At 50.0% G+C, this 17141-nt stretch overlaps 2 protein-coding genes across 2 annotated transcripts; both read right to left on the bottom strand.

The window, feature by feature from the left end:
• Positions 1 to 2021: 2021 nt before the first annotated feature.
• On the bottom strand, positions 2022 to 2563 carry LOC125527032 (histone H4). Its single transcript, XM_048691612.1, has one exon. The coding sequence runs from the start codon at positions 2485 to 2487 to the stop codon at positions 2176 to 2178; it is 312 nt and encodes a 103-aa protein (XP_048547569.1). The 5' UTR covers positions 2488 to 2563; the 3' UTR covers positions 2022 to 2175.
• A 3611-nt stretch (positions 2564 to 6174) lies between these two features.
• On the bottom strand, positions 6175 to 8976 carry LOC125527031 (ammonium transporter 2 member 1). Its single transcript, XM_048691611.1, has 3 exons — positions 8265 to 8976; positions 7112 to 7397; positions 6175 to 6904 (listed from the first exon to the last, which is right to left on the bottom strand). The coding sequence occupies exons 1-3, from the start codon at positions 8874 to 8876 to the stop codon at positions 6354 to 6356; spliced, it is 1449 nt and encodes a 482-aa protein (XP_048547568.1). The 5' UTR covers positions 8877 to 8976; the 3' UTR covers positions 6175 to 6353.
• Between the last annotated feature and the right edge of the window lie 8165 nt (positions 8977 to 17141).

Genomic DNA, 17141 nt, shown 5'->3' with positions numbered 1-17141 from the left:
CTGATAAATTAAGAAATTTGCGGATATGTCTAAAACTTGAAAACATTTTAAATTTTCAAAGCATGTTTTATAAAATCATGAGTATTTTTAAAATATGTGATCTGTTTTAAGTGTTGGTGAACAATTATTAGAAAATATTATCTTTTAAATCTACGAATTGGTTTCTTGATATATTTTGAAATATTCTATTTTATACAATTTTATTTGTAAAATTAAAAAATTTTATCTGTGAAAATCAAAGGAGTCGTAAAATTATATTTTTGCTCAACTAAGTACGTTGGCCAGACACATTTTATTGGGTGTGGGATCAGAGCTCTCACAGATCACATAGAAAGGGTGCCGGCTCCAAGCAAGTGAAGTGAAGTTATTAATTGTCGGCCCTCGGTTTCTTGCAAGAGATCATGGTTTATGAGAAATACTATAGCTCAAGAAGATAATTGGACCCTATAGTTACTGCAGGTAACATTGGCCGCTGACAGTCACACCTGCTTTGACACGATTCAATACATGGGACATACATAATTTAAACTTCTGTAGGTATACAGAAGAATACTGAAGTGTTGGTTTGGGATTTCTTCTGGCGTTGTCAAATTGGTACCGCTTATGAGCACGACGAAACCTATAATCAAGACTAAATGCAATCTAAAGTTCTCATCCGAGACTCTGGTATTCCTTTTGCTGTATGGCAGCAATCTAAAGTTCTAAACTGCTGTGATGTGTACACCTTGAAAAGTATGGTTGCACTACTTGGATTGTGGTTCTCTGAATCGAGTAAATACAACACCAAGAACTTGATACTTCCATTTTCTCCACCTGTGAAATTTCAGTAATCTTGTTGCCCACAAATCATAGTGATATTTTTTTTCCTTTTGTGTATTTGTATTGCAAAATTATAGGGTCTTTTTGCTGTATACTTCAGCACTTGTGTGTATCTTGTCTTTAGTGTGTATTGAGTCATCATCCGATATCAAGTATTTAGCTTCATAATACGTGTTACTGAAATTGTTCATGTGGAAGGGTGCCCACACCTGTAGCCTGTACCCTGTAGGTATCAAAGGAAGATTGCATTGGGATAGTGTAATGTGTCTATGAAATTTTTTATCGTCTTTGGTTATTCTGCAAGGAACAGACTTCTTCAGTCACTAATTCACTGTGGATATCAATCTCAACTTGGATAAACTTGCTCCTTCAAGAAAGAAAGAAATTGCTGCATTGCTGTAAAATGTCTTCCAGGGACAAATTATTCTTCCTTCATCTGAATTGTTCTTGTTAAATAAATATAATCTACAAGAAACTTGACCCAATGCAATGTATCACTACTATTATCATTTTTCATTGCTCGCTGGTGTTCGCTTCTGTAGGATTCTAGGATTCACGGGTCATTGCTCTAACTGTTTTTCATTCCTGCTAATACAGTAAACGCATCAAGTAAGAACTGATCTTCCCAGGTTTTAAGATAAATTATTCTGTCACTAAACTCCCCTAATCTAGAGCATCATATGATATTAGGAAAATGAAGATGGAGAATTATGTTGATAAGCTAGTTAATATAAGCTGAAGGATTAAGTTGTTGCTGCCACGGCCAAAATGTTTGATGCATCAGATGAAGTATTACTGCAGTAACCAAAAAAACAGCAGAAATAGAGCAAAGTGACATTTGATTAACAAGAAACACATGATGATTTGCACAGAGCAAGTGGCATAGCAAATCAATCTAGAAATCGATGTATGAAATACAGACTAATCCCAACCTTAATTAAACACATTGTTGCAACACAGAACAATCATAAATGATGCCTGGTACAAATGCATCAGATAAAATAGCAGAAACGGGGCAACTGATGTTCCTGATTTGGCCATGCACTAACTATTCCGCAAGCAAATGCAATCCGTCAGGGGCTCCTGGTAAAAGAATAGCAAAACAATCCAACTCCCAAGCACACACAATTTTGCATCACAGAAGATAGTACAATTTTACGTAACAGAAATGCAGCAGAACAAAGTCAGAGACAAGGTATTATAGAGACATATTTGATTTCTAACAAACTGCGAATAACTTTGCTCCACGATTCAGTACGAAATACAGAGGAAATAGCGAACTACAGAGGAACTAGCGAACTACACAAGTCGCGGTATCAAACTTTCGGGATCTGCAGTGGGGTGGCGAGGAAGAGCCTAGCCGCCGAAGCCGTAGAGGGTGCGGCCCTGGCGCTTGAGCGCGTAGACGACGTCCATGGCGGTGACGGTCTTGCGGCGGGCGTGCTCCGTGTAGGTGACGGCGTCGCGGATGACGTTCTCGAGGAAGATCTTGAGCACGCCGCGGGTCTCCTCGTAGATGAGGCCGGAGATGCGCTTCACGCCGCCCCTCCGAGCGAGGCGCCGGATCGCCGGCTTGGTGATGCCCTGGATGTTGTCGCGCAGCACCTTCCGGTGGCGCTTGGCGCCGCCCTTGCCGAGCCCCTTGCCTCCCTTGCCGCGGCCGGACATGGCTGACGGTCTCTCCTTGGTTCGAGCTGCGAGCGGACGGAGGAGGTCGAGGAGCGGTGGTGAATTGTGTTGTGAGATTTGCCGGATGTGGGGAGGGGATTTTAAGGTGGACGAGAGGTGGGAGGAGGCGCGTTGCTGCCGTTCGATGCAGATGGAATGCACGGTTGAGATTGCGATCCGGGGGACGGATGCCGCGGATCGATGACCTGGCGGGAGGCGCCGATTGCGGGAATGGCCGCCGGCGCCAAAGTTTTGGGCTGTGGGCGGGGCGCGATGTTTTCGCGCTGGTGCACACAATGGCGCGAACTAGGAACGGCACGGAGTCTGTCCGGTCCCCGTCGATTTTACCAAAATATTGTGTGTGTGTGTGTGTGTGTGTGTGTGTGTGTGTGTGTGTGTGTGTGTGTGTGTGTGTGTGTGTGTGTGAGAAAACATTGTTTTTCTGAGCAAGGTAATTCCACAAAGTTTTCTTAACTAGGCAACCTAGTTCTAGGGACAAAAGAAAATTTGAAGAAAATGAAAAGTAAAATTTGGCATTGAAAAATTTATTTCATGTGAATCTTTAGATCAAGATAAAAAATTATGAAAATTGTGAGGTGGAGCGGACGGGGACGCGTAATACCCACCAATTTTATTTGGTAAGTCTAAGGGCAACTCCAATGGAAAACCCTAACGAAAATGGTATTTGTTCGCGGACACGTCAGACAATGATGCGAGAGCCGGCCATCCAATAGGATTCGAAACAAACCGAACGAATTCCATGCAAACCGGATGATTTTCATCTAAAGACCAAAATTGTTACATTTTCAACACAACTAAACTATAGCGGGCTAAAGTTTTTAACCCGGTCTAAATGATCGTCGGCCGCGGCAGTGCCTATTTTCCCAGGACATGTCTTCCCCATGTCCGGCGAGCTCACCGGCTGCCCGAGAGTCCCGAAAAATGAAGTTGCGGGAGGGGAAGAATAGTAGTGGCCTTTCTGGGAAACAATTATCTCACTCCAACAGAGGCTTGCAACAAGCAACTCAACTCTTACACACTCGTGATGATAAAAATGGGAACATCAACTCCGACAAGCAACTATAGGTTGCTCCAGTGTTGACCATAAGGAGGGAAATAGCCAAAATTTCAGCAAACTGTTTTAGGTGCCCGACATCCGGGCAGCAAGCCAGACGTCCGCCCGCTAGAGCTATGACCAAATTTTCCAGTCAAATATTTTTGCACAAACATATTAGGTGCTGCACGTCCAAGTCGCTAGTGAGACATCCGGGCTAGGGGTTGCGCCCTGCTGTGCCAAGTCTCTTGCGACGCCGTGTCAGGTGTCGGACATATGGGCATTGAAAACATAGGGCGGCGGGGCAAATGACCAATTTTCCATTCTCTCATCCATAGTTTTTGAAAATGGACCGGAACGGCTGTCCGACTGAAAAAACCAGGAACCGATGCCTTGCCTGGTTTTTAAGGTGTACTGTTTTTTTAGTAAAAAAATATTTAGAAAAAGGCGCACATCAAGTTTCAGACGCCCCAGCACTGAAAATCACATCAAAACACAGGTACACGTCAAGGAAGCGAAGATGCTTCACAGATTGCTTATCAGGGTGAGATCTCTCCTCATCATACTATATCCTTTTGTTTAATCTTCTTTGCTCTGCTCTTCCTACTACCGAGAAACACATATGCCATTGTCCGGCACCATCATCATCTTCCAGACACAAGTCCAGAGGTTTCCTGTCCTCGTCAGATGACGGTACCGGTCCTTCTCACACAAGTGCTCTATACTTCCATGTGATCTACTTGTTGGCCCTTTTTTGTGTCTCTTGGCCTTTTTCTTCGTCTACAGATCTTGCCCACCCTCTTGATCCTCTTCCTCCAATTTCTACTCCTCTTGATCATCATCATCCTCTTCTTCACCCGATTGCTCATACAGTTCCTCCTCCTCCTCTGTCTCACACATCTCCTCAACATATGTGTCCCCTTCATAATGTAGTAATGGATCATTCCTCCGTCTCTTCATTTCCTCAAGCCTATCAAGGATATCACCATATTCTATCAAATTGTCATCATCACTGTCCTCTTCATTGTCCATAACTGCAGATTCCTTTTCAAAAGAGTGGCCTTCTATTTTCCTTTCTTATTCTTCCTGAACATTGCATTTTCCTTTCTCATTTTCTCCTCCATAAATTCTTCTATTTGCAATTGCTCCTCTGAATTGTTTGTGCTATTTTGTGTTTGAAACTGTATTGGCATTGGCTGCTGTTTTGCTGCTGCATCTGAATTTTCTGCTGCTACATCTACACGATGTGCATTGAACTAAACTCCTTCTTGATCTACCTGATACAGTTGGGGATCTCTAACTTCCTGCAGAGGGATTTGCCACTCAATAACATTAGCATTGTTGTTTATATGTGTAGATTTTGGGAAACTGGCCCTAAGAACTGTCACATTCAAGATCTTCTGCTTCTGCATGATTGTGGTTGAAATTTTCCCCCAACCTGTCATCATCCCATATTTCTTCCGTTCCTTCTATCCCTCGGCCTAGATCCTTTACATAGTACATGTAATCCCTCAAAACATATCCTTCAGTCTCTATCAGTGCTACTAGATTGTAAAATATGATGTATCTTATGACAACATCATAGTTCTCTTGAGATTGTCTCTGTCATGGAAATGCTTCCTCAATTCACAAAACTCATCATCCAAACCGCAAATAATAAAATTAACATAGCAGTGCAGTATAAGTGTTTAATTAGAACACTTCCTAAAAAGCAGAACAACAAGAAAACAGAGCAATACAAAGCTTTGGGTTAATTAGAAAACAGTGCAATACAAAGCAACATAGTACACTAACCCCCACTTTGGTTAATTAAAGCTCTGGCACATTAAAAAACCATACACAAACACGGTAGAATAAAATGCGTTGGTTAATTAGAGAGCATTTTAACAACAACTAATTTGACATAGCACACCCAACCATAGGGTTAGACAACACCTAATTTTAACTAAATAACACACAAACATCACCTAATTTCAACTTAATCACCTAATTTCACAAAAAAATCATAGCGATAACAAACCCTAGGCCCAACAATATGCAATTGTTATCCTAACCCTAGTAACGGATCAATAGGGATGAGATAAAGGAATGGAGAAGGGGAGGGGGATCTTACTATACGCCGCCGAAGGATGACGCGATATGGTGGTTTGTCGGATTGACCTTCACCGTCGCGGCGAAGGCTCTGGCCATCACATATTCCACTGAATATTGCAGCTCCACATTCTCCGTCGCCTTGCTAGGGTTCAAGCTCCCGCAAAGCTCATATGGCTCGGGATCCGCGTCGTTGGCGCCACTGCCGGGTGGCCCGCCGCCGTCAGCACCGCCTGGTTTCGCCGGGGTACCCATCTGCGTAGTGCGAGGGGGGGGTGGGAGCGGGAAGAAGCGGGAAGGGAGAAGGAGGGGGGAATGCGGATGTGGCGCAAGCGGGAAGGAAATATAGATGGCCCGAGCAGCGCATCTAACGGTTGTCGGGACGGCTGCCAGTGCCAGGTAGGCAAAAAACAGGCCCCACCTGTCATAAATCCACTTAACAGAGCCTGATCCATCAATCAATGTTTTTTGGAAAACCATTACAGAAGACACGATGTTTTCTGCAACAAAAACATGACATATTGTTTTCCGCAAACCCAGCATTCAAACCGGTGATTTCCTACACTTTACTCGGAAAAATAATATTACTATGTCGCAACAGCCAACATGACATCAGCAATCTACACAGGAGGCTCTCACACTCTGCAGTTAAAAGCATAACTATTCCTACAGTCCTACGAGAAGAATTAACAGTACAGAGCCTTCCTCGTTGGATACCCTCCTACAACTGGATGGTGACGCCCCTGGCTCCCATGCCGGCGAGCCGCTGCTCCGCGGTGCCCATCTCCCTCTCGCCGCCGGCGCCCCTGGACACGTCGTGCCGCGTGGCGTCGAACTTCTCGCCGTCACCCCACAGCGCGTAGGCCTCCTCCCCGTGCGCGGCGTCGTCGCCGATCATGAGCTGGTCGTCGGGCATCCGCAGCGGCACGAACAGCCCGATGCCGAGCAGGATGAGCGTGGTGACCACGAGGTTCCACACGATCACGAACGCCGCGCCGGCCAGCTGCTTGCCCACCTGCTTGATGCCGCCGCCGTAGAAGGCGCCCTTGGGCCCCGGCACCGACGACTCCATCATCATCAGCTCCGGCGTGGCCAGGAGCCCCGTGAGGACCCCGCCGAGGAGCCCCGCCACGGCGTGCGTGTGGAAGACGGCCAGCGTGTCGTCCACCTTCATCAGCAGCGCCGACTTCTTGTGCAGGATCATCATGGTGAACCACGGCACGCTGCCCGCGAAGATGCCCATCACCACGGCCGCCCACGTCTGCACCAGCCCTGTACGTAGATTAATGAAGAAATTTCATGTCAAAACACAATGAACTACTGTTGTTACGTTGGTGTGGACTTGTTAGCGTACTCTACGAGCTGTCTATTTGACTTTTTTGTGCTAGTAGTACTCCACGACAACACATTGATTGAGCGACGAAAACTCCGCCTACTCCTGTGATCCGTACGTGCTGCGTGCAATGAGATGTTTGGTACCTGCGCCGGGGGTGATGCAGACGAGGCCGGTCATCATGCCCTGGACGGCGCCGATGACGGACGGCTTGCCGAAGAAGATGACGTCGAGGCAGGTCCAGGTGAGGAGGCTCGTCGCCGCGCTGACGTTGGTGTTGAGCACGGCGATGGACGCCGTGATGTTGGCGGCGTAGGGCGCGCCGCCGTTGAACCCGGCCCACCCCATCCACAGCAGCCCGCCGCCGGCGATCATGAGCAGGATGTTGTTCGGGGAGAACCGCTCCCGGTCGCTCTTCAGCCTCGGTCCCACCTGCCAGCCACAACATGGTGCGAAATGAAATCGACTCACAGTTTGACATAACGGGATTGTTCGACCGAATCTTACTAAAAAAATCCAGAAACAAACTTAGCTAGTTCACCATACTCCGTAGTTTTTCAGGAGCGACTTAATTGTGAGTTCTTCGTGAAGGAAGAAGAACCAATTGTGAATTTGCACAATAGTCGATGAACACAAGTACACAACGCGGGTGCCACACCAACAAGTTGGATAACGCGAGAGACAGCGACGCTGGATATTTGCAGCCGGTGTAACCGTGACCCGCCAGAGATTAAAAAATTGGGCGTTCCGTCCAGTACTAGTTCAAGTTGCCATCAACGACGCCGCGCGAGCGCCCACGGGCAGAGGCCAGCCGAAGCCAACGACGCGGTCCAACCGGTTCACACGTTCCATGAGGCAAAGCGGTTTTCTTGGACCCCTTTTCCGGGTGCCTGCAGCTATCACCGAAATACTTGTGCTCGTATCATGTGACCGCCCAAAGAAAGCAAAGAAAGTCTACAACGACTCGCGCTAATTTCTTCCGACACGGCTTATTTTTAGAAATCTTCCAACGTTACTTTGAAGAACATGTATCTACCCCAGAAAATTTCCGGTCCAGGCATCGGTAGAACTGTAGCTGTACTTTTACTCTGTGCTGTCATGTGTATTCCCGCGGTGGCATGGCAACGGCAATGGCATCCCAACGAGGAGTCCACATCGCTGTGCTGGGTCAAACTACTTGGCTAGCAACGACTGGCTGCTACCACCTAACACGTTAGCCGAACCCGATCGAGACGCCGCCGGAGCACCGGCCGCCGAACTGACATGGAGGGGAGGTAAGGAAGGAAGCTGCGCACGTACCCAGTAGGCGGCGGTGAAGCCGGCGATGCCGGAGGAGAGGTGGATGACGTAGCCGCCGGAGTAGTCGATGACGCCCCAGTGGTAGAGGAAGCCGCCGCCCCAGAGGCTGAAGGCGCCGACGGTGTAGGAGAGCATGAGCCAGAGCGGCGTGAAGGCCATCCAGGCCTTGATGTTCATGCGGCCCAGCACGGAGCCCGCCAGCAGGATGAGCGTGATGGCCGCGAACTCGAACTGGAACAGCACCAGCGTCGCCTCCGGGTAGAAGGGCTCCACCAGCGGCGTGCTCCCGCGCTCCGTCGCCGACAGCTTGGCGCGGCCGACGAGGTAGTCCTGCGACAGCGCCACGCCGGCCTTGCCCCAGAAGGGCAGCAGCCGCTCGCCGAACGCCATGCGGAACCCCACCAGCACCCACACCAGCAGCGAGGAGGCGTAGGCGTAGAGCGCCATGAAGGCCGAGTTGACGGCCCACTTCTTCTTCACGATGCTGCCGTAGAGGACGACCAGGCCCGGCATGGACTGGATGCCCACCATCGTCGCCGCCGTCAGCTGCCACGCGTTGTCGCCCTTGTTCAGCCAGTCCGGCACCGCCGGCGAGCCCGCCGCGTACGCCATCTCTCTCGACCGCGCGCGCTTTGTGCGGTGCCGGTGCCGGGGGAGAGGAGACGCGAGTCTGGTGGCCCGCTGCTTGGCAACCAGCGAGGCAGCCCGCGCGCTCGCGTTTAATAGGATCGATCATCCAGTTGAAAACGTTCAATCAGATCAAGAATATCTGTCCGACGTGTCAATTGCTGGTCAATTGCACGTGGCCCCCGACCCCACACGTCATTCACAGTCCAGCGATTTTTTAAAATATTTTTTAGAGCAACTCCAACGAAGAGATCCATGTTCTCCGTTTGGGTCATCCACACAGAAAAGCGTCCGTCGGTTGTTCGTTTGTTGTCCATTCGGACCTAAACTAAACCCAAATTTGAGCCATAAATGGGTCCTCGCGGACAAAAGTGGACACTCTCGTCGCTTGCTCGTGTCCTCTCGTGTCCGGCCTGGTCCCACACATCAGCAACCCGCACTAGTGATTCAGCCTCCGATCGGAGCATAGCGCCGTCCCCGCTCGTCCCAGCTCTCGCGCCGCCGCCCGCTCGTCCCGAGCTCCTGCGCCGCCGCACCAACCCCGTCCGTCGTTGCCCGGATTCGGCACCGGCTGTCCAGATCCATCCGGTCCCGCGCGGATCCGCCGCCCCTCACCGGTCTTCGCGTTCCGCCGGCCCCCGTCGTCCTCAGCATCCTCTCGCCACGCCGTCGCCATGGACGCCTCCAGGGCATCAAGCAGGAGCTCGCCTACCGCCATGCTCGACCACCTCGACCTCCCCGAATCGAATCCAAGCAGCAGCAACGCCGGCCTGACTGCCTCCTCCACCTCCACGTCGTCCTCACCAACTTCCTCCACAAGCCCCTCAGGTCATTCTCGAGATGCTTCGGCAACGAGCACAACAAGCCCAAGCAAGGCCGGAGCAAACAGGCCACGCTGCAACTCCTCGACGCCGGGAAAAGGCAGCCACAGCCGGCGAGACTTCATCTATATCCCTAAAAGTGGATTTGGATTCCCATTTATTCTTTGAATGACAACTGCAACTAGGCTCCACCTTAGAGAGGGTTTTCGGTTTGAGCTTCGCTGATAAGAAGGCTGATTTCGACGAGTTCCGCTCCAACCTGGGGTTCGCCGGGGTGGGGGTGCCGTCGATGAGCTTCGCTGCTGACTCCCAGGCATTGGCTGCTGCACTCAACTCTGTCCATAACGGTCAATTCTGTCTGCTCGAGGGCTGTGCGTTGGATACATCCACAGTCCGCCCTTGTCTATCCTATGTTCACTAAACGGACAAATGACCCAAACGAATAAAAAGAAGACAAAATCCGTGTCCGTTTAGGTCTTTGCGTTGGAGTTGCTCTTACCTCTTCGTGACGGCCCTTCATGTCCTCACCATACCCACGATTTGTTTGTAGTACATTTGCGTACTGTTTAGTTACTGGCAACAGTTAACTAATCAAGTGGGTGGTAGTACGATTATGGTGTACGGGGTGCCGGGTTGGTGATGCGCATGAAGCAGCGAACGAGGGGGAGCCTCCGGGTCAACTCGGGCAGGCACGAACGGCCCATAGGACGTGGCGTGTTGCGTGGTGCATTTTTCATCCCTTATTTATATCTCCTTCTCCTTCTCTTCTTCCTCCAGATGTGACATGTCTTGATTTCTTCCCAAGAAAACAATATAAGTGAGTCGTTTCGTTTCAAGACTTGGGATTGTCTCTGTCTGTCTGTGTGCCCTGCTTCGTCAACTACTCGCGCACTCGGTCGAGGAGAATCTCAAAAGCAGAAAAAATATAGACCCAAATATGTCCATTTCTCCCGTCAACCCCAGCATGAGATGGTTGGTGATAAGGTGCAACCAGTTGAGACTTGAGACCGACTAGAACGCCAGAAAAGGGAAATTAAATGGTAGGGGACGGGAAGATGTTTACGAAGGAGCGCAATTCGTAGACCGGGTTTTGCTGACCTTGACTGAGACTCGAGGTCGAGGAGCACGCACCGTCGATTTTCTCAGCATCCGCGGAGCAGTTGTGCCGAAGTTTACCTGGCAATCACTGGTACGCTTCGGCGTCCAGAGTTGTCATCAAGTATCTAATTTTTCTAAACGGTATGGATTCCTGGGAATGATTTGATTGTGGAGCAGTAGTGGTTAGATATTGTTGAATTCATGCATCAGTCAATTCTTCCAAAAATCCGAACTGATGAAGAAAGGTGAATAATATATTTTAATCCTATGTCTAGGCTATTTTAGTACTTAAATATGGGATTGATATAGGCCGCAAAATCATTTTATTTAATACTACTTTGGCAGGATCTTTGAACTCAAGACCTCTTAGCTTGGATACCGTGTTAGATTCATGCATCATCCAACTCATTCAAAAGTCCGAACTGATAAAGGAAGGTGGACAATATATTTCAACAAATATAACTGGAATATACTCCAAATCTGTGTTCCCCAATCAGAATCAGACTAGCTTTGATCATGATGGCGCCGTTTGGAACCTTGGATCATGGGGAGTTGCCAGTCGTACAGTGCATCTGAACACTAGTAGCCGGGTTAGCAGTGATATTCTTTCGTTCAGCAGTCCAGATCCCGAAGCTCCATAGTGGACCATATACTAGCAATCAAAAGAACAGAAACGAAAACCGAAGCTCCACGAAGTGGAGGCCACCTTTTGGTGTGCAACACAAGTTGCACAGCGTCAACAGTTTTCTAGCTACCACTTGAACTATACAACAGTAGCTCCCTGCAAGGCTATTACTTCTAACTCATGGAGCGCATGAGTGCACGTTATGGCGAATGTCCAGAGAGCAGAGTAGCCAGTTTCATTCTTTCTTCTTTGTATGTTACACATCATGTACTCCCTCCATTCCAATGAATAAAACATGCACGTTTCCAAAGTCCAACTTTGATCATAAATTAGATCAATATAATATATTTGTGACTTCAAAATTACATCATCGAAAACTTATTCTCAAAACGAATTCAACGGTATATATTTACATATAGGCCCGTTTGTTTGGGCTTTTTCCTGACTTTTCCACTTCGACTTGAAAGCCAAAAAACTCCTAAATAGGCGCTTTTGGCTTCAGCTTTTGACTTATGACTCAATATTGTTATATGATGGTATAAGCTAAAAGTCAAAGCCAAAAGCCTCTAAATAGGAGTTTTTTTGGCTTTTAAGCTGAAGTGGAAAAGTCAGGAAAAAGCCCAAACAAACAGGCCATAATCTATGTTTGATTGGTCTAATTTATGCACAAAGTTGAATTTCAGGATACGAGCCCACCTTATTCATTGGAATTGAGGGAGTAGTAGTAATCTACATGGCGGGGTGCAACATAACGCTGATCGGGCATGCTAGGTGTCGGGGGACATGTCCACCATCCCTCAATTGTGGACAAATTTCTGTCGGTTGCCTGATACCACATGAAATGAACAAACTTCTTTTCCACCGTCGAAGGACTAGAGGGCTAACCTCCTGGATAGGCCAAAGCGAATCGAACACCATAGCTCACCGCATAAGTGGTACATGGGGAACATGTGCTAGTTTTATGATATGACAATACTGGTAGCATAATTCATTTAGGATTAACATTAAAACATTAGATAAATATTGAGGGCATGTGTAGCTACCACCATGGGTAGCAAATTATTTCCGTATATCTTAATCTCATGATTAGAACACCTAAACATATGTGAAAGATTACTAACCAGAACGGTTGGGTCCATTAGCAGCAGCCCATGCTTGCTCCTTGGGATCTTCGGTAGTGAGGACATGGCTGGGAAGAAGGGAAGCAGGACGGCGACATACTGACCTTGCGGTGGCCGACGGTGGTAGTCGGTCTTCTGATCACCTTAAGCACCTTTTTTTTTAGGATTGGTGGTTTGTAGTTCTGGGTATAACCCATACACATGTGTGTCTCCCAAAGGGGTACGACATGCTCTTTATATAGGTGACGCTAAAGGGACCAAGGACCGAAACCAATAGCTAGCTTTGGTGCCCCCGATCATGCATGTACGTGGGTAAAAGGCTCCCTGTCGGTGTCAAAACCGGCGGATCTCGGGTAGGGGGTCCCGAACTGTGCGTCTAGGCGGATGGTAACAGGAGACAAGGGACACGATGTTTTTACCCAGGTTCGGGCCCTCTCGATGGAGGTAAAACCCTACTCCTGCTTGATTAATATTGATGATATGGGTAGTACAAGAGTAGATCTACCACGAGATCAAGGAGGCTAAACCCTAGAAGCTAGACTATGGTATGATTGTTCTTCGTCCTACGGACTAAAACCCTCCGGTTTATATAGACATCGGAGAGGGCTAGGGTTACACAGAGTCGGTTACAATGGTAGGAGATCTACATATCCGTATCGCCAAGCTTGCCTTCCACGCCAAGGAAAGTCCCTTCCGGACACGGGACGAAGTCTTCAATCTTGTATCTTCATAGTCCAGGAGTCCGGCCGAAGGTATAGTCCGGCTATCCGGACACCCCCTAATCCAGGACTCCCTCAGTAGCCCCTGAACCAGACTTCAATGACGACAAGTCCGGCGCGCGGATTGTCTTCGACATTGCAAGGCGGGTTCCTCCTCCAAGTACTTCATAGAAGATTTTGAACACAAAGGTAGTGTCCGGCTCTGCAAAATAAGTTTCCACATATTGCCATAGAGAGAATAATATTTACATAAATCTAATCCGCTAACGTATTCCGTAGCGTGACATCACACCACGGCCAAGTCTTTATTCGAATTGTTTTACTGTCCCACCTCAGCGCGTTTAGCGAGGCAGTTTCCTTGGCACGTCTTGTTAAAGCAGAGATCGTGTCCCCTTATTTCGGGATTCTCATCAATACGGGCGTGGGTAACCCAACCGCGCCATTGATTACGACGCTTGGGAGATAAGCGAGTTTTACCAGGCTGGTGGGGACGCATAGTCGCGTCCGCCCATATAAGGGGATAAGGATCCACCTTTTCATCCATGCCTTCTTCCTCCTTTGCCTATCCATTTTCGCGCACTCGAGCTCCAGCGCCCAAGTCCGCACACCCCACCTCAACCTTCTCCAGCCATGTCCGGAGCGGGAGGCAAGTGGATGGTCTCCTCCGTCACGGAGGGACACATCAAAAAACTAAGGAAGGCCGGATACTTGTCTAACGACATTGCGCACCGGCTTCCCGAAGAGGGGCAGCTCATCCCCACCCCTAGGCCCCATGAGAGGGTGGTGTTCCTCCCCCATTTCCTCCGCGGACTGGGCTTCCCTCTTCACCCATTTGTCCGAGGGCTCATGTTCTACTATGGCCTGGATTTCCACGATTTGGCCCAGAACTTTGTCCTCAACATCTCGGCGTTTATCGTCGTGTGCGAGGCTTTCCTCTGCATCTGCCCCCATTTTGGCCTATGGCTCAAGACTTCCAATGTCAAGCCGAAGGTGGTGCGCGGCACCCAGGCGGAGTGCGGAGGCGCCATGGTAGGCAAGATGCCCAAAGTCCTATGGCTCGAGGGCTCCTTCGTGGAGACCCTAAAGGGGTGGCAATCGGGGTGGTTTTACATCACCGAGCCGCGCGACCCTGAATGGGTCGCAGCCCCCGAGTTCTGATCCAGACCCCCTACGCGGCTCACCTCCTGGAAAGAGACGGGCTTGTCGTGGGGTAAAAAAGGAGAGCTGACCGGACTCCAAACATGCGTCCAAACCCTGGTGGACAAGAAGCTCAAACTTGTCAACGTAGTCCAGGTTATGCTCATCCACCGGATCCTCCCATGTCAACAACGGGCTTTCAACCTGTGGGAGTTCGACCCGGCGCAGCACCGAACTCTGAGCAGGCTCTTCGACACGACGTACGAAGATGCCTGGAAGGTGCTTTTCAAGGGCGCCGAGGCCCCCGCATCCGCTACCGAGGATCGCGGATTCAGCACGCAGTGTCACGCTAGTGCGGTAAGCTGTTTTTACCTTTTATAGGGTATTAGTTTTTCATAGTTTGACTCCATGCGAGATCTAAGCTCCCTTACCTTTGACAGGATTGGCAGGAGATGTCCGGACAGATCAACTGACCGGCTCCTTTGCCCGAAGGGCCAGCGGACGCTCGCTTGGCAAAGCTGCTGGTTCCGGCACCCTATGTGGTGCTGGAGACGAAGGCCAAGAAGAAGGCCACGGGGACTCGAAAGAGTGCCCGACGCCTGGAGGTGTCGGATTTATCATCCGACGACTCCAAGATGCACTCCTCCCGTGAAGACGAGGAGGAGGAAGAAGAGACCTCTCCCCCTCTAGCGGGGGGGGGGAGGGAAGAAAAGGAAGGCCGCCCCAACTGGGGAGGCCGAAGGGTCCAAGAAGGGGAAGACCCTTCCTCTGGACTACTCCACCAACGCCGACGACGGCGAAGAGGAGTGGCCGCACAGGGCCAAGCCCCTGGTGAGATCGTAAGTATTCGGACACCAGAGCAATTCATAGTGTTCCTTTCTTGCACAGCTCCTCCTTACGCCGAATATGACTATGCAGTCCGCCCAAGGCCGGGCTCGACGAGTCGTCGAGCGGCTCCCTTGATTCGTCGGACGTGAATTCACTTCCGCCCGCTACCTCCCCCCACCCTACGGACGACACCGAGGTGCTGTCCCAACAGGTTCCAAGCCAGGAGGAGGTGGTCCCGGAGGCGCCGCAAGGCGACCTCCCGGACTCCAGGCGCAAAGGGGATAAAAGCCCCAAGGGCTCCGAGTCCGGCCTTGAGCCGGACACCGCGCCGGAACCTTCAACGGTTCCGGACTTCGGTAGGCAGCCTCCTTCCAAGAGGAGCAAGCCTACCGAGTCGGTGACCTCCGTCCAACCGGAGGCACCGGACAATTTGCTGGAGGTGCTTAACGGCGCCTCCATCAACGAGGAGCACCGCACTATTATGAGTGCGGTGATCCAGAAGGTTTAGTCCGCCAAGAGCGGACTGACTGAAGCCTGTGCCAGCATTCTAACAGGCTTTGAGGTAAGTAAAGAATATGTAAAAGTATTACCGCATAGACAGTAGCCCCTGATGCTCTGTTCGGCGTTCGGAAAGAAAAGCCGAATAGAGGATCTAATAACATTCGCAGGAGTCTAACATAATCAAGTCAATATGTGTATGCAGGCTTCGCTGCTGGCTTCCGCCGCACTGATTGCGGAGGTGGATACGCTGAAGAAAAACCTCGCGCGGTCCGAGAACGAGCTCGGCCATGCCAAGAGGCAACTTGAGGAGAAGGAAGGTAAGTAATACCTTGCGCAAGTATATAGAGAAGATGTGGTTGCAAAAAATGACAGGATCAACGTGCTATTATAGGGGCCACGACCGAGGTGGCAACCCTTAAGAAAGCGCTGTCCGAGGCCGAAAACAGAGCGGCCGCGAAGCGCACAGAGAGAGGGAAGCAGGAGGCGCGGGTGGAAGAGGTGCAGAAAGAGCTCCAGGCTCTCGTGAAAAAACACGAGAGTTTGGAGCTTGACTCAAAGACGCAAGCGTCCGAGCTTGCGGCAGCCCTCGAAAGCGTGAAGTCTGCCAAGGCCAAAGCCCAGAAAGCCCTCCAAGAAATTGAAGCGATGAAGAAGGTAGCGGCGGGTAAGGCATTCATTATGCAAAGCAAGCACGTGAAAGTGAATTACTTGTTACTTACCCGAGTCCGGAGCTCTCCAGGAGCATTCGCAGATTTGCCCCGCAGTGCGTCTGATGCCGCCGCCTACTACCGAGCCGAGGAGGGGAGCTCGACGGAGAAGGTGTTCTGGTCTCAGTATGCTGAGGCCGGACACCTGGTGCCTTTGAGCAACCAGCTGAAGCAAATGGTCGAGCTCCACAAGGTGGCCGAACAGGCCATAAAGGGCCTCATAGTTCGGCTTTGGCCTGGAGAGGCTCTGCCTAGGAGCTACTTCGGGCTGGTGAGGCGGCTGGTGGATGCCTGTCCATGGCTTGAAGTAATCAAGCGCTCCGTCTGCATCGAAGGTGCCCGTAGGGCGCTTGCCCGTGCTAAAGTGCACTGGGGCAAGATGGATGCGGAGAAGCTGGTGAAGGACGGGCCGCCGCCGGGCAAGGAGCATCGTGTCCCGGAAGTGTATTATGAGGCCGTCCTGAAGGGTGCCCGCCTTATAGCGGATGAATGCTCCAAAGATGTAATTTTTGAGTAAACTCGCATTCGTGATCCTGTACGCTGAAAACTTGTTCATATGCGCTAAGCAACGCTTTTGAATTTAAAATATTACCTTCTGTGCGGCCATTTATCAAATTTGAGAGATGGCGAGTCGTCGGCTTCTGCCCCCATGCCACGAGTGCTGGGGTGTTCGGGATAAACATGAGCGCTCTT

This window comes from Triticum urartu, unplaced genomic scaffold (genome assembly GCF_003073215.2).
Source record: "Triticum urartu cultivar G1812 unplaced genomic scaffold, Tu2.1 TuUngrouped_contig_2648, whole genome shotgun sequence".
Taxonomy (NCBI): Eukaryota; Viridiplantae; Streptophyta; class Magnoliopsida; order Poales; family Poaceae; genus Triticum; species Triticum urartu.
The sequence above is the reverse complement of the archived record's forward strand: the minus strand, read 5'-3'. Positions and strand labels throughout refer to the sequence as shown.

Excerpts from the sequence above, each read along its gene's own strand:
- LOC125527032 (XM_048691612.1), bottom strand. The coding sequence starts at position 2,487 with ATGTCCGGCCGCGGCAAGGGAGGCAAGGGGCTCGGCAAGGGCGGCGCC.
- LOC125527031 (XM_048691611.1), bottom strand. The coding sequence starts at position 8,876 with ATGGCGTACGCGGCGGGCTCGCCGGCGGTGCCGGACTGGCTGAACAAG. Across the intron at positions 7,398-8,264 it reads GCTTCACCGCCGCCTACTGG|GTGGGACCGAGGCTGAAGAG; the intron begins GTACGTGCGCAG and ends TGTGGCTGGCAG. Across the intron at positions 6,905-7,111 it reads CTGCATCACCCCCGGCGCAG|GGCTGGTGCAGACGTGGGCG; the intron begins GTACCAAACATC and ends ATCTACGTACAG.